Source organism: Mytilus edulis, chromosome 13, assembly GCF_963676685.1.
Source record: "Mytilus edulis chromosome 13, xbMytEdul2.2, whole genome shotgun sequence".
In the NCBI taxonomy this organism is placed as follows: Eukaryota; Metazoa; Mollusca; class Bivalvia; order Mytilida; family Mytilidae; genus Mytilus; species Mytilus edulis.
The window spans coordinates 33850513-33868322 of NC_092356.1; the positions used below are offsets into that span (position 1 = coordinate 33850513).

Sequence of the window (17810 nt, forward strand, 5' to 3'; positions counted from 1 at the left end):
TATTTCAACCAAAGAAATACTTTGCATGTGTAAAGTTCAATCCTTTCCAGTGATACAGTGAAAATTTCACACTACATTTCATTGCATATAAGAAAGTAACCACCGCCGAGGGTAGACAACCCAATTTTTACACTGTTATTTACTGGTTACCTGCTTTGGTAACTATGTAACCTTAACGTTCCAAAATATTTTATAAGACCATCAAATAAAAAAAGAATGATGCTTTCAGACACTCAACATACATATTTACGACTCAGAAAAATTTAAGTGCATTGAAATGCAGGGTTAATTTTCTACAACTGTCAAATTCAAGGGAATATTTTTTTAGGCCTACTTTCGTATGCAACCGGATGTGACGTACCATGATTTGGTGGTATTACACCTAAAAGCTGTTAGACTAACAAACAAGGAAGATTTATATAAATTTTTATCAAAGCAGTTGATAATGAGATATGATAAACTAAATCTTTTAGAAGGTTGTATACAATAAGAGGAGGTGATATGATTGCCAATGAGACACTCTCCACCAGAGACCAAATGACATAAAAATTAGCAACTATAGGTTAAACAAATAAAAATAATATTCAAAAAACCTATTGCAGTGTTTAAGAACATATCTAAAGGAGTAAGTTCGGTAAGGGCCATATTTGGCCCCAATTATAAAGTTCATAGTTACAAGACAATAAATGCTTTTAGTTGCCTTAAAGACATGTGAGAAAGTTAAACAGAACTGTTTTTGTCAAAGTTTAATTCTAACACGTTGATTTTTACATCCCAAAAAGGTCAAGATAAGGGATTTTTGTGAAATTTGACAAAATCAGCTGGATTTCAACCAAATAAAGGACCAGGAAACATAGAGCGCAGGCGTCGACAAGCTTAATATTCAAATAAGACATGTGAAATGTCTTCACAAACATTATTTTAAAAGATCTTTGTTGTCGACGTATGCGCTCTATGTTTCCTGTCCAATAATCTATGAAAATTTACCCATTTTCATTGATTTTTTCGTGAAAAATCAATATGAGTACAACTTGTGACGTCATAATGAAACGCAGAAACGTGAAATTTTCAATAAAATGGTTTATATCCTATCTAGTCAATGTATTAGCTATAATTTATCGTGATATTGTTAAACAAATCCGAATTTGAAATTTAAGCTAAAAAAGGGGGCCATTTATGGACCTTATCGAACATACTCCTTTATGGGCCTGATACACCACATCATAGTTAAACCTAGGTTGTGCTATCTTTTTAAAAAAATCTTTTTTACAGGTACAGCCAAACATTTCTGAAATTGATAGAATAATAAAAAAAAAACTTTGTATTTACAGAACGCTATGGAGCAGATGAAGATGATGAGGTCCTTCTGATACCAGACAATACTCTCCATCGCCAAGGAGCACCACCAAACAGTGCAAACCAGGTTAAAGAATCTTCATTGATACAGTTACTACAGATAGCTCTGTATCATTATGTGGCATTGCCTGTGATTAGGTTCAGAAGAGTTTTCATTGGTTAGTATCATAGAGAGGGAAATAATTCAATAATTTGTTTTATAAATAAAATCAAGAAAATATTGCAGCTCCTGAAGTTTAACTTTAAATAAGAGTAAGGAACAAGAAAAATCACAAATATAAAACCTAATGAGTAGGTTTGGTATAGAAATAGCAAAACCTAATGTCTGAAGAAATAAACCATTTTACAGTCAGTGGGTATATAGGTGGAGACTGATAGCACTTTAACGAGGGACTTAAAGGGGGACAGGGTATTGAAGGTGCAAGAAAAACACAAATATAAAACCTAATGAGTAGGTTTGGTATAGAAATAGCAAAACCTAATGTTTGAAGAAATAAACCATTTTACAGTCAGTGGGTGTATAGGTGGAGACTGATAGCACTTTAACGAGGGACTTAAAGGGGGACAGGGTATTGAAGATGCAAGAAAATAATATGCTAAAAGTTACCTTTATATTAGCAGTTTAAACACACACAATTTGTACATATATTTTGGTTGATGGCAGAGAAAATGTATTAACAATAGATTAGTACAAAAATGTCCAAAACTGTTCCAATCAAAGAAAAATGTTATGAATAGAGTTACTGTGGATTATGAAATACATATTATATTTACTAGACACCTAATGAGCAACTCTTTTTATTTATTAGTTTTATAAAGTTTCAGATGAAAATAAAAAAAAAATGGAATAAAAAAATTATATTTTTTTTATATCTGTTTTGCAGGATTCTCTGTACTAATCATGATAGCATCCATAGTTTTAATCACACGACTTCATCCCTCGACTAAACCACCACAGATATTCCGTGAAGATACAAACCTCCAAATGCTATTGGATCTGAAATCTAGTATGGGTGTTATTGACGAGATATCTTGCTCTCAGTGTTCTGCTATAAATGATGTAAGTCTTATTACTAGAATTCATGAAATTATTATACTGCAATGCTTAAAATCTTTCCACCTCAACTGATAATTCCATCACACTTTTCTCAGGTGCTGATAAGCGGAATCACTTTAAATATTTCAGCAGCTGGAAGGAGCTTTTCAGATTTGTTGGACGGAAACAGATTTTTTGCTGGTTTCATTCTGTAGAATCAAGTGTAGTAGCTTTTTAAACAACTACCATGTTTTACAGTCATTGCAATTGGTTTTACAGCCAATTTCAATGAGTGTGTAGACAAAGGTATTATCTTTGGTTAGCTTGCTTGCTAGCTGAACCATGAAGTCATTGTTAGGTTAGGCAAACTACTCTCATTAAAGAGTAGACTAGTCCGACAGGTAACCAATCTATCTGTCTGTAGGACTAAGCTACTTCGAAAGGAGGGTAGTATACCTTAACTTACAATAACTTCATGATTCACCTAACAAGCAAACTAACTAAAGATATTACCTTTAGCTACACACTCATTAAAATCGGCTGTAATAGGAAATACAATTTGTAAAGAGTGTCTGTAGCATTAAATTTCTGCACTATTGTATGAATTGCTGCTAATTTTTCTATAAGTTCACTTCAATGTTACAGTTAATTCAGACTGAAATGCAATAACTTCTGTAAATTCAGAAATGATTGCGTGCATTTATTATTGTGATTTTGTCATTTAGACTATAATGCAATTTTAATTTTTGGAATATTCAGAAAAATCCTGTTTGATTCATATAAAAAAATTCAAAATGCAAGTTTTAACAATTGCTACCTGTCGCATTTTTTCGCAACAATAAAAATATCACAATGATTTCTGAATTTACAGTATAATGTATCACGACTGATTAAATCAAACAGATTTTTTTACTCTCAATGATTTACTGACAAATACGGAAAAGCTACTTTAATAAAAGAATATTGATTTCTCCATCATCATGTGAATACTGCAAAATAGCTTTACCCTTCAGTCACAGAAGTGCTTTCGCCAAATTTAGATGTGGTGTTGCTCCCCTAAGGATTGAAACAGGGAGATATGAAAATATTGTTTTAGAAAACAGAGTGTGCCATATATGTGACGTTTTTATTGAAGATGAAGCACATGTTTTATTAAGATGTCCTCTTTATGACGATTTTAGAAACCATTTATGTTATGTTGCTGAAACTTTTAATGATAATTTCAATACTTTAGATGATAACCAAAAGTTAGTGTTTTTATTCTCAGATGTAAATATGATACGTGTGTGTGCCAAAACCTGTCATTTGATTTTAAAAAGGCGTAGAAATTTTATATATATTGTAAATAGTATTTTATTTCATATTGTGTATTATATCTATGCATTTTAATAGTCTCTTATAATTCTGTATAGAATGGATCTCATTTTATTTAGTGTTATTTTACAATGTATAAAGATTGATTGTACTTGTTGAGAGATGAGACTTTTAAAATAAAACATTGAATTGAATTGTGAACATGAAAAAAAATGAAACTAAAATTAATGTAATCCATCACACTTCAGCAGTACTTTAAATGCACTTTAGGGTTGCCTTCATTAAGATAGCGTCACAATGCCACCATCACATTTTAGCATAACCTGAACACAAATCAGCGTTTAACCAATACATTTCAGTGTAATCGTTGAGGTTTGACGTTCCATCACAGTTGAAAGTCCTACGGTTCTTTGATAAAGCCCAATTTAGAAATCTCAGTTAATTTACTTTGTTTCTTAAATGATTATAAAAAGAGAGAAAACAGTTTCCTATTATTCTTTTTCATTTTTTTTTTTTAGTAAATCAAATTCTTTCCATTTTCTATATATTAACATGAAATTGTTGCATTTAAAAAGAAGATATGTTTGTAAATTTCAAGAACATACATTTTATTGCAGGTTCACAAGCATAATAAATACAAGCCAACCACTAACAATGGACATTTACCTAATCCAAAAGATGATCATCAACATGTGGTCCCTATGGCTACTACACTAAGACCAAAGCATGTAAATCCTATGACAACACCCAGACCAATGTCTTATAGTAAGTATTTTGTCATAAGATATGTGGGATATTGCATAGTATCAGGGCCACAAATATTTTGTTAAGCATATAGGCTCAATTTATGGGCTACAGTGTAGTATTAAGGCCACAAATTTTTAACTTAGCATAGGCTAAATTTATGGGAAACAGTGCAATATCAAGGCCACAAATATTTTAACTTATCATAGGCTTAATTAATGAGATATAGAGTAGTATAGGGGTCACAAGTATTTAGATAAGCATAGGCTTAATTTTATGAGATATAGTGCAGTATCAGGGTCACAAATATTTAGGTAAGCATAGGCTGAATTTATGAGATTATCATAAAGTACAGTTTCATGGCCTCAAATATTTAGTTAAGCATATGCTTATATTATGAGATATCATATAAAAGTTTCAGGGGCTCAAATATTTAGTTAATCATAGGCTTAATTTAATGAAATATAGCACAATATTATAGTCACAAATATTTAGTTTAGCATAGGCTTAATTAATGGGATATAGCACAATATCAGGGTCACAAATATATTTTTAATATAGGCTTTATTTTACAAATTTTTTTATGGAACATAGCACAATATCAGGGTCACAAATATTTTTTTTTTAGAAAAGGTTTACTTTATTTGATATATCACAACTTCAATGTCACAAGTATTTAGTTTAATAGCATAGTCTTAATTTATGAAATATAACACAATATCAGGATCACAAATATTTTATTTAGAAATGGTTTATTTTATGTAATATGGTGCCTGTGCCACAAATACTGAGTTGAGAATTGACTTAAATTATTTATTGGATATGGTGCACTTCACAGACCTTTAAGATAGTTTTCACCAAAAGAATATAATATATATGATTCTTTAAAAAAGGAAAACAACACTTTAAATATTTCATATATCCAAAGTGTTTTCTGGATTTTGCTAAAAGCCCAATATTTGAAAGCCATAATGCATTAGAAACTAAACAGTTGATATATAGAGAATAATACATGGCAAAATCCGTATCATATGTCGTATCATCCCGAGACATCAATATCAGCCCAAGGGCCTTTAGGCCCGAGGGATGATATTGGTGGAGGGTGATACGGCATGTGATACGGATTTTGCCATGTATTATACGCTTTATCATATATTTCAACAGAAGAGTATTATATTATATGAACTGTTTTCTGATCCATAGCACTGGGTTACCTTCAGTTCTACTTTTGTCTTGTTTGAAAGGCCGTAAAAGAACTGCTCAATTACTTATCCGAAGCACCTGGGTTACCTTACAATTTGCGTGCTGTTGTTTTAAAAATATTTTGTTTATTATTGTATTAATTTGTGTGTTTTTTATTTTTCATAGTTGCATTTAGTGTGCCAAAAAATATGAAAACTTGACGTTCGTGACGTCACATACAATGTGAAAACTCGACGTTCGTGACGTCACATACCAAACAATGACGTCATTCAAAAAATTTACCTATTTTGAGGAAAATTTTTCTTAAGAAAAAAAACACCAAAACTGACTGTTATGTAAAAAAAAAAAAAAAAAAAAAAAAGTAGGGGTGTGATAAAGGGTATGCGATAAAGAATAGGGGTGTGATAAAGGGTATGCGATAAAGGGTGCGCATCAAAGTTGCGCGATATGGATTAAACAGCAGGCTATTTATCACATATGCAAAACTACTGTATTCACTACTAAACATATGATAAATGATTTTACATGTATCCTTCATAACTCTGTTAAATTGTATAGAAGGGGTATACATCTTGAAACGCAGTAATAACAAGTATTGATTTTCAAATACTGTTATCCCATAAGATTTCCAAAAGTAAATTTTTTTAAATTTCAGAACCTCCAGAGTTTGACATGAGACCAAGCAATCAGTCAGTCTTAGCTGGTCGAAACATGTACTTTTATTGTTCTGTGAAAGGATATCCAGCCCCTTCTCTGAGCTGGGAAAAAGATGGTCAAAGAATAACAAGAGGAGAAGTGAAACAAAGGCACATAATATTAAAAGAGGAAGGAATATTAAAGTTAGATGGTGTACAAAAGACAGACCAGGGGATATACACGTGCATAGCATCTAATGAGAGAGGAGTAATAAGGGCATCAGCTAGTTTGACTGTTAATGGTATGGTTAGATTTAAATAATAGGGATACAGAAATAAGAAGTTTTTGAAACCATCCATATTAAAATGTTATTGAAAATAACACTAGAAAAAGCAAAAGAAAAAAATGAATTCCTAAAAGGCTAAGGATGTTTAAGAATCAAAACAGCTGTCAAAGAGCATTATGACCAGAAGAACTTAAACTTTTGTTAAATCCATCTTAGATTAACATATATGGAAGACCAGTCTAAGCTTTTTCTTAAGGAAGTTCGCTTGTCATGTTTTGGAATTATTGTCAGATTTTCAGAATCCTCTGGTTTTATCCATTTGAATGCCTTAGAAAAAAAATTGCCCATTGACCGCCATTTTTCTTTTTATAAATCTTTTACATGTATCATTATAAGCCATCTGTAAAAGTCTTATAAAATCGTTGTTATTTTTTCATAGTTTTTGAGCACCTTAACTTGTCAATGGTAAAGCTATGAAAAATCAAAAGAGAACATTTTCCCGCCAAATTTTCAATAGCTTGTATCTTGAAAACAAGCACATTGACCTATACTATTTTTTTGCTCTTTTGGTTCCTATAATAATCCCCTATCAATATATACTAGTGTTATGAAAAGCTTGTTATTTTGAAACTGAGTAGTGAACTTCTTTATTATTGCGATTTTTGAAGACTGAAAAAAAATGTGAGATTAATTATTGCACTTTTCAGGAAAAGCTTTGTGCATATTTATGTGTCAGAATATGAGTTCTTATATTGATTATCATCCAGGTGCATTATTCACATTAATGAAAACCTTGCAATATTTTTGAATTTACAGCATTCGATCAACACCAATTATACCATATATATAAATGAAAAGTTACATTGTATATTTGTATTTTCAGGTTCATCAACAGCAATGATATTTCCAGCAACAAAACTACCTCCACCTATAGCTAAAACTTCAGTAGCTACCCCTAAGTCAGTACCAGAGAATTTTGACATGTGTAAGAAAGCTGATTGTACCAAGACCAAAGATCGACCCATGCTAGAGACAGGAGCCACAGTTTATGTAGTGTTTGGTATATCTGGCCTTGACCAAAGTGGTATAGAACCTGGTCATGTCATGCAGAAAGATAAGGTATTCTTTTATCAAAAAAATGAAAGGGGAGATAACTGAAAAGATTTATCATGTGAGGTCATTTTTCATCATGTTGAATCGTTCTATGAGAGAAAAATTACACATGCAGCATTCTGAGTTATTTGTACTTTAAATCTATTTACTGTAGATCAGCTTATTTTAGAATAATTTATATTCTGGATGTAACACATATTGTGATAGACAGAAAGTTTGTCTATCACCTCATAGAGATAATTTTGTCATGTGAAGTGATGTCACTAACATTTTTTCTATTGTCCTACTAGAAAAAGATGTAGAAATTTAATAAAAAGAAGAATATATGGTATGAATGCCAATGAGAGACTTTATTATTTAGCAGGTGAGCAACTATAGGTCACTGTACAGCGTTTTTAACAATTAGTAAAATCCATACCACTTGTGGCAGATTCCATGTAAGAAATGGAAATGTCTGTCAAAATGAATAAATAGATAAAAATAATAATTACTGTTATTTGAAACATAATCTGTGAATGTTTTGATGAATAATTATGTTAGATGAAATTATAAAAATAATTTTTGGATATGATTGTTTCTGTTTAAAGTAGAAATGATTAAAACAAGTTGAAAAAATGCAAAAAATTTGACAGAATTAACTCCCATTTTTTTACACAATGTTTATGTGTCACAATGCTTTATGTTGACACTTGTATACTGGTATTTAATAGTGTAGTCAGGTTATTCAAACATCCCTGTTCCCAAATCTGTTACTTTTTTTAGTCAAAAACATTTGTGATATATATTTTTTTCACTTTCAAATATCTTGCTTTATAGCTCAGTGTCTGTCAATAAATCTTATGTCAGGAACATCGCTGTAAAATCTTTCAAAATCATTGTTGGTTCCAATTTATGCCAGTTAAAACTGTAAATCATGCTGTGCATAAGAAAAAACACATGTTGATTCTTTTATTTAACTTTATTCAAGCAATAGTTTAAACTTATATGTTTCCTACATAAGATCTGTCAAACTTGTTTTCTTATGTCTGAAACATTTGAATGTGCTAACAGTTAAAATTATTTGACCTGAGGTGAAATCTTGTTAGATGTTAGGCTGCAGTATTTTCCAGGAGTTTTAAAAATGACTTTCAACTAGGATTTGATTTCCAATGTCAGTAAAAAAAAACCAAATATATATTGTCTGTCAAAATATCTTATGTATGAAAAATCTTATGTCAGAATCAAGTCTGTCAAAATCTTATGTCAGAAACTCAATTTGTCTGTCAAATCTTATGTATGAAAAAATAAAGTCTGTCAAATCTTATGTATGAAAAAATAAAGTCTGTCAAATCTTATGTATGAAAAAAATAAAGTCTGTCAAATCTTATGTATGAAAAAATAAAGTCTGTCAAATCTTATGTCAGAAATAATAAAGTCTGTCAAATCTTATGTCAGAAACAATAAAGTCTGTCAAATCTTATGTCAGAAAAAAATAAAGTCTGTCAAATCTTATGTCAGAAACATAACATTTAAGGCTTCGTTTATTCAAAAAGGATGATGCTCATAATTTTTTTTTTGGTCAAATTGTCTTTATCTTTATTAGTAAAGCATGTATTTAAAAACAGAAGTTCATTGCTTATGATTTATGTCTAACATGCTTATGGGAGTTGTTTCACTTTCTTATATGGAATCTGCCTTTAAACCCCATAGCAAGCTATAAAGGCCCTAAATTGAAAAAGGTAACACTTCAAACAAGAAAACAAACAGCCTGAATTATGAAAAAAAAATTACTAGCTCCTGACTTTGGACAGGCAGATACAGGATGTGGGAGGGTTAAACATGTTTGCAGGCAAACATTTTTAAAAATTGTTTCACAGTTATCTCATATTGATAATATTGAAGCAGAAATTGAACAATACTTTTTGGGTAATTCAATAATTAGGCATTTAAGATTCGAACAAGGACAATATTTTTCAAACTTTTTGGTTTTTGATATCTTTAATTTAACTTATGGTTACAAAAATGAATGTTATTTTATTTTCAGGGAAAGGTTATATTTGATCCAAGTTTTAAGATGAATTTCAACTTTTCAAGTAGTTATCAGAAGGGGATCTCAACACTCTGTAATATTTGTAAACAAGTATCATCCATGCCAAATCTAGTGAGAAATGGTAGTGCTCAGTGCTTCCCTGATTATATAGCAAGTTAGTATTTGTCTAAATTTTACTACCCATTATTTTGTCTCACCTTGACTAAAATGGCATCTGTCATCATTTTTCATCCACAAATCAGTTTCGTAATGTGAACTTTATAAAATTTTTGTGAAAGTAAGCAAATATAGTCACAGTAAGGCCTTAAACTATGAGCTAAACCCAGACCATAACTATAAATTGCCCCTTCATGACAATATATGTAACAATTCAAACAAGAAAACCAACAGCATAATTACGGTATTGCAAGTGAGTAACCAATGACAACCTCCGAATTACAGGATCCTGGCACATAAGACATATTTGGAAGTGCTAAATCCTCAAATAACAACCTCTGAATTACAGGATCCTGGCACATACCACATCTTTGGGAGTGCTAAATCCTCCAATAACCATAGAAGTGTAAGAGCACAACATACATGTACCAAGCTATAAAAATCTGTTGTCATAAATCGTTTATGAAAAACATTGTGTGCATAATAACATTCAAATGATAAAAAGACTTCTTGTTTGGTTATGTTGGCATTATTTTATATATTTGCTATTCACTATTGATATATTTCACAACAATAAAACATATAGAACCTAAAAATAATATTGTTTTTCAGTGCAATATATACTTAATCGTATCCCAGCGTGCCATGATTTACCTAAGCCTGTAACAGTTTATGGTAGACAAGCACAAGCTCATGTTGTGGGTGGTTTTCAGAACAATTCTCTACAGTGGTGGGCATTTGCTTTTGAATCTGTAAGTATTATCAGTAATGAAAATTGTGTTAGTCAGTTTTAATTGATGGAATTATCCAGAGAGAACCAGTATTTCAAGTGGAAAACTGAAAATTCAAGTGAGTTAAGATTGGAGTGGAATACACCTGCCATGTGTAGGATTCAAATCACAACCTCTTAGACCACTCTGCCACCAAAGCCAGGTTCCAATTGAATACAGATATGAGTTCTATAAAGAGAAAAAATATGAAGTCACAACTTTAGACCTTGATTCTGTTCAAACATGCCTTACTATATTATATGATAACCCTAGCTTATAGTAAGCTATAAAGGCTATGTGATGATAACCCTAGCTTATAGTAAGCTATAAAAGCTATGTGATGATAACCCTAGCTTATAGTAAGCTATAAAGGCTGTGTGATGATAACCCTAGCTTATAGTAAGCTATAAAGGCTATGTGATGATAACCCTATCTTATAGTAAGCTATAAAGGCTATGGGATGATAACCCTAGCTTATAATAAGCTATAAAGGCTATGTAATGATAACCCTAGCTTATAGTAAGCTATAAAGGCTATGGGATGATAACCCTAGCTTATAGTAAGCTATAACATGCCTTACTATATTATAGTTCACCCGATGACCTTAATTCAGAAATAAACAAAAGCTTTAGCTTATATAGTAAGCTATAAAGGCTATGTGATGATAACCCTAGCTTATAGTAAGCTATAAAGGCTATGTGATGATAACTCTAGCTTATAGTAAGCTATAAAGGCTAGGGGATGATAACCCTAGCTTATAGTAAGCTATAAAGGCTATGTAATGATAACCCTAGCTTATAGTAAGCTATAAAGGCTATGGGATGATAACCCTAGCTTATAGTAAGCTATAAAGGCTATGTGATGATAACCCTAGCTTATAGTAAGCTATAAAGGCTATGTGATGATAACATGTAAAACAATTCTAAGAGAAAACCAATGGCCTGATTTTTTCAAATACTTTAAAGGGAGATAACCATAACAACCCTAGGATTAAAGACTTAGAGCTTGAACAAGCACTTAAAGTTCCACAAACATATAAAAAGCTTAAAGTAACTTTCTAAGCATATCAAAAAGTTCTGTAAGAAATACATTTTCACTGTTCAAATTCTAAGACAGGTATTTGGAAGACACTAAAGATAATTTTACATTTTTCAGACAACATCAAAAGATCAATCTTACTTTGAAGCCTACAAGGAGTACTTGAAATGGGAAGAACTGATGAAGAAAATCAAACAGGATTATGAGAGTACACAATTTGTACAGAATGTTTTCCAGACATCACAATTTTGGCCTCAGGTTGGTAACTTATATATGTTTACTAATTTCTTGCACATGAAAATAATGTGCACAATTTATAAGTATAAACTTACCCTTTCCAGAGCACCTGAAATCACCCCCAGTTCTTAGTGGGGTTTGTAATGTTCAGTCTTAGTTTTCTATGTTGTGTTTTGTGTACTAATGTTTGTCTGTTGGTCTTTTTTTACCCACAGGGCTGCCAATTTATTTTCAACAAATGAGTGTTTGAATGTCCCTCTGGTATATTTCATCTCTCTTTTATAAATTTCGTGCATCAGTAGTGATTTTCTGGATTCCCATTAATTGGGAACAATTCCAATACTAGAAAGTTTAAAAGTAAAGGATGTATCTGTACTTGGAATATCTTTATGACTGAAATGAGTCTCTTATGATTAGTTAAATTGAAATTTATCTAAAGTCAACTTTGCCTGAGGTAGTTGGAACTTACTTTCCTAAAAATTATAAATTTATAAACTTGTCAATACTGTTTTGTTTTCACACAAGCTTTTAAAAGTTTTGTTAGTTGTTCATACCTGTCATCCTCTGAAATTGAAAATGCAGGTTCCTACATTCAAGATAAAAATGTCAGGTCATAACGCATACAAACTATTTTCTGGTTTAGTTTTAAGGTGGTACCTAACACTACAGGGAGATAACTCTGTAAAATCAGCTAAACGTTTTAATTACGTTTTGTTGTTAAAGGGATATTAAGCTTCTCAATGATCAAAATGAGTGTTTGTTAAACTGCTATATAACCAGTGTAATTTTTCTGATAAAACGGTTGGTTCAAAATTTTTAAAATTTTTATATTTTTGTCAAAGGGTCAAAGTAAATACTTTGTCAAAATTTTAAGAAAATTAAACGAGCCAAATTAATTTTAGTTAAAGTGTTGGGTACCACCTTAAGAGTTATTTTTATATACTATAACATGTACATGTTCCACTGAGTTTCCTACTTGTTCAAATAGAGCTAATCATGTCTTAACATCAAACAGCAACATTGCTAAAGTCTTTCCTCTCTACTTACATTTGAAAAACAATATAGAAGAAATTCATTATTTAGTTGACTAGATGAGAATACTTATTACTATGCTGCAGGACGTCATATCGGGGCCTTTTATAGCTGACTATGGGGTATGGGCTTTGATCATTGTTGAAGGCTGTACGGTGACCTATAGTTGTTAATTTCTGTGTCATTTTGGTCTTTTGTGGACAGTTGTCTCATTGGCAATCATACCACATCTTCTTTTTTATATTTGAAAGTATTCTCTAGATTACTTTCTGTTTTCAGATTAGTTCCTTGTTTTAGGATTAGTATCTCTTGACCAAACTAGTTTTTGGCTCCCTTATTAGTTCTAGTTTCTGGATTAAATTCAGATTAGTTTCTGGTTCCTAGATTAGATTATAGTTTCTATATATCCGTTTATGATTTTCAGATTAGTTTCTTGTTTCCATATTAGTTTCTCATATCAGGGTTAGTTTCTAGATTTCAGATTAGTTTCTGGTTTCCTCATTGACTCATCCAGTTTGTGACATGAAGTTTTTTCTTATTTTTTAAGTCACAGAAAAGTTACACATACATTTTTCAGCCAAAAACTGTTTCACAAAATTGAATCTGTCAACAAAATGCCTAAGATGACATAGACAGAAAATAAAAAGTACCTATTGCCTTGTTTCATTCATCTTAATTTTGCAAAATTTCATTTTATTAAGAGGGAGATTTAATTTTCTTATTTTCTTATTAAATTTTAGGTAATGATGGAAGTTGTAGCAGTAAACAGTGCCATCTATAGTTTGGTCTTCTCCATGGTGATATGTTTAGTAGCAGTAGCCATCTTTACAAGTCATGTGACTTTATTACTTATTGTATTCATAACCATATTAGGTAAATGTGCTATGATACAGTAGACTTATTGATTTCTGATGCATCTTAATTTCATGACTGTTTTTCACAAGAAATAAGCATATTTATGATTTTATCAATTTTTCATATAACCATCTTTCAATATTATTTCTATCAGAACGAATCCAAAGTCTTCTTTGCAATCATGCCTCATCTCTTTATTTTAAATTAGAATAAACATATGTGGGTGGTTGCATTTTCCTTAGAATTTTGTAAAAAATTTAAATAAAATGATTTTTTTTAATTATAGATGGTTAGGGCATATAGGACATAAAAAGCTGCCTTCCTTTATGGGTTTAAATCTTGAATGCCCTTACAGATAAGTTATGCCCCTTTACAAATGGAAAAACGAAATGCAGAATTGTTCATTTCCATTCTCTAGCTTAAGTATGCCACAACCAAATGTTATGAATTTTATACCCAATGCTTATTTACACATGATACAGATCAAGTTTGAATATTGGTGGCACCATTTTAAATTTAGAGTTACACCCCTTTACAAGTTGAAAAATTGCTGATTTTGGTCTCCATTCTCTAACCTAAAATTACCATCAACCAAAGGTTATGAAACTGACACTTAATGCTGATTACTGCAAAACAAGAGTGATGTCTCTTTAAAATGTTGTATGCAAGTGGGGGCATCATTTGTGTCCCATGAATGCATTCCCCATTTATCTAAAAAAAAAAAAAAAAAATCACATGTAGATAAGGTTAATTAGATATAACAAAAAATCTATACATTATTTAAGAAATAATTCATGACGTCAATGAACTCTGACATCATTGTTCTATGACGTCGGGTAGCTGTTCATATGAAAAAGCATATGACGTGGGAGTGCGATTGGAACAGCCCAAACAATATATTCAAATTTTACCACGGGTGTGTTCTCAAAGCATTTGACGGAAGTCTTGTTAGAATTTAATTTTTATTACAGAAATGACTTGCCTGGTAGCTGGTATATTTTACTAGGCTGGTTTGGAGATGGGAGGAGTAGAGATCTTTACATTATTTTGTTTTTGTTTACAGAAATGATTTGCCTGGTAGCTGGTATATTTTACCTGGCTGGTTGGGAGATGGGAGGAGTAGAAGCTATATCCCTGTCTATACTGGTAGGATCGTCGGTTGACTATTGTGTTCATTTAGTGGAAGGTTTCCTGCTGGCTGGGAAAGCTATTCCTGATAATTTGAAAAATGTAAGTCTTTTTTTTTATCTTCACTTTTTATGCCCCATTTATGGGCATTATGTTTTCTGGTCTGCACCTCCATTCGTTCGTTTGTTTGTCTGTTCGTCCGTGTGTCCCACTGCATGTTAAAGTTTTTGGTCGAGGTAGTGTTTGATGAAGTTGAAGTCCAATCAACTTGAAACTTAGTAAACATGTTTCCTATGATATGATCTTTCTAATTTTAATGCCAAATTAGAGATTTTATCCCATTTTCACGGCCCACTGAACATAGAAAATGATACTGTGGATGGGGCATCCATGTACTTGTGACACATTCTTGTTTGTATTACAGTAGTTCATGTCCTTAGTTGATTGAAAAATGTCACATATTTTTTTTTCCTTGTCATAAATTCACCAAAAAGCACTTTATGTTGTTTTCTTGCCATAAGTCAAACCCATTTCACCAATCCTTTTCAAACTCAAATATATTGTTTCTAATGGCAAATAGAGTTATGCCAATTTTTTTGTGTTATATGCTTGAAAAAAAAATCTATTTAAAATATAGTTTTCTGTCATTTTGACTGCCACTTGTCTATGTAATGTTCTATGGATGGTTTCTTGTCTATGTAGTATTTGGGGTATATTATCATCTTTCTTTCTTGAGCTTAGAGTAAATGGTTATCTTGCAGCATCTTTAATCTCTTCATGAGAGAGTTGCACTAAATTAATATTTTTTAAATGTTCATATTCTGGATTTTTTTTTAATCATCCTTGAGAAAGCAATTTAATTTATAGCTGACTTTGCGGTGTGGGTTATACTCATTGTTGTAGGCAGCATGGTGACTTATAGTTGTTAATTAATATGTCATTTGATCTCTTGGTCTCTTGTGGAGATATATCTCATTGGCAATCATACCATATCTTCTTATTTTTATTCTTCTCATCTTTATTATTGCGTACTTTATTCAAAGAGAGAAATTTAATTCTAGATACAGTTTTGTCACCAGTAGTTTGTCCATCTATATTATATTGTAAAACTATAAATATTATTCCTGTAGAAATTATTCGGCTAAAAAAAAGACTTGATTTTGTTTAATTGTTAAATAATCAATGTAATTAATTTGTAATCACTTGTACGATATTGAACTTAATTGTACTGCTCAAATTTTTGGGCGTCATAATTGACAATAAAAAACTTTGTATTGTATTTGTATTGTATTTGTATTGTATTTGTATTGTATTTGTATTGTATTTGTATTGTATTGTATTGTATCTTAGTCACCCTTTAAGCTATTTATTTTGCATTATGATAAAGATCATATTTTACTTTATCCAGGATCATGCTGGTTCTAGACAGTGGAGAACAAAAGCTGCCATTAGCCATATTGGAGTATCTATATTTAGCAGTGCCATGACAACCATAATTGCTGCAATACCTTTAACCCAGACAACAATATTACCATTTTCCAAATTTGGACAAATTCTTGCCATTAATTCATCTGTATCCATTGTTTACTGCCTGACTATTTGTGCCGCATTTTTAGCATTTATGGGACCAAGTAAATTTGTATGTAAATGGAAATCAACATTGAAAATGACTATCGGTACATGTGTAGTGATAGGTTTATCTGCCCTTGGATTGTTTATCATCAGCAAATGTGGTATTTTCATACCAGGACCAAATGGTGGTGCTTTATTTCCTGAATAATATTTTACTACTGTGGATTCATTAATATGGATACCTATTTTCATTGATTTCGTGGGTAAATGTGAACCATGAAATTAAATATCCACAAACATTTAAGTGTTCCTTAATCCATGAAAATTGGTACCCACGAAAATAAGTGAATCCACAGTATATAAATTGATGCATGTGATAACCTTCTAGCCCATATAGTCAAATTTAAACTTGTGAGTGTGAAATTTTTACAATTTTAGCTGAACTTATTGAGAGTTTTAAATTCTTGATTTGAGGTTTACATGTTATCATAGAAATTTTATAATACGCTGGCAAATCGTGATGTCATTAAGTAGGAGTAATCATAAGCTTACCTCATAATATTTTTTAGGGTAATAGGTTATTGGTTTATTTTTTTTTTTCTATTTTGGACAAATGAAACCGGTAAAATTTTTATTGAAGAAGATCAGTATTAATACATTCCAACGAGTATGAAATGAAATGAACATATTTTTTTGTCGAGCCTGCAACTTTTGTTGCAGAAAGCTCGACATAGGGATAGTGATCCAGCGGCGGCTACGGCGGCGGCAGCTACGGCGGCGGCGGCGTTAGCTAACTTCTTAAAAGCTTTATATTTTAGAAGTTAGAAGACCTGTATGCTTCCTACTTTGTATATAGATGCCTCATGTTACGAACATTCCGTCAGTCACATGTCCAATGTCCTTGACCTCATTTTCATGGTTCAGTGACTACTTGAAAAAAAGTTCAGATTTTTTGTAATGTTAATTTCTCTCTTATTATAAGTAATTGGATAACTATATTTGGTATGTGCGTACCTTGCAAGGTCCTCATGCCCGTCAGACAGTTTTCACTTGACCTCGACCTCATTTCATGGATCAGTGAACAAGGTTAAGTTTTGGTGGTCAAGTCCATATCTCAGATACTATAAGCAATAGGGCTAGTATATTCGGTGTATGGAAGGACTGTAAGGTGTACATGTCCAAATGGCAGGTGTCATTTGACCTTGACCTCATTTTCATGGTTCAGTGGTTATAGTTAAGTTTTTGTGTTTTGGTCTGTTTTTCTTATACTTTATGCAATAGGTCTTCTATATTTGGTGTATGGAA

General features: G+C 31.5%; 1 protein-coding gene across 4 annotated transcripts in view; it reads left to right on the forward strand.

Annotated features, from left to right (window-relative positions):
• Positions 1 to 17194, forward strand: part of LOC139500894 (protein dispatched homolog 3-like) — a 34946-nt gene extending 17752 nt beyond the window's left edge. For 2 of the 4 annotated variants that reach the window (XM_071289785.1, XM_071289786.1), the window contains exons 8-18: positions 1332 to 1514; positions 2241 to 2416; positions 4324 to 4471; positions 6309 to 6590; positions 7459 to 7694; positions 9712 to 9871; positions 10486 to 10625; positions 11799 to 11939; positions 13691 to 13823; positions 14869 to 15035; positions 16342 to 17194. In XM_071289785.1, coding sequence (XP_071145886.1) covers positions 1332 to 1514; positions 2241 to 2416; positions 4324 to 4471; positions 6309 to 6590; positions 7459 to 7694; positions 9712 to 9871; positions 10486 to 10625; positions 11799 to 11939; positions 13691 to 13823; positions 14869 to 15035; positions 16342 to 16713 — 2138 coding nt within the window. In that variant the 3' untranslated portion in view covers positions 16714 to 17194. Of the gene's footprint in view, positions 1 to 1331; positions 1515 to 2240; positions 2417 to 4323; positions 4472 to 6308; positions 6591 to 7458; positions 7695 to 9711; positions 9872 to 10485; positions 10941 to 11517; positions 12569 to 12845; positions 13824 to 14868; positions 15036 to 16341 lie in introns of those variants that run through there. The other 2 variants (XR_011658397.1, XR_011658396.1) reach the window with 2 other exon arrangements.
• The last annotated feature ends 616 nt before the right edge of the window (positions 17195 to 17810 follow it).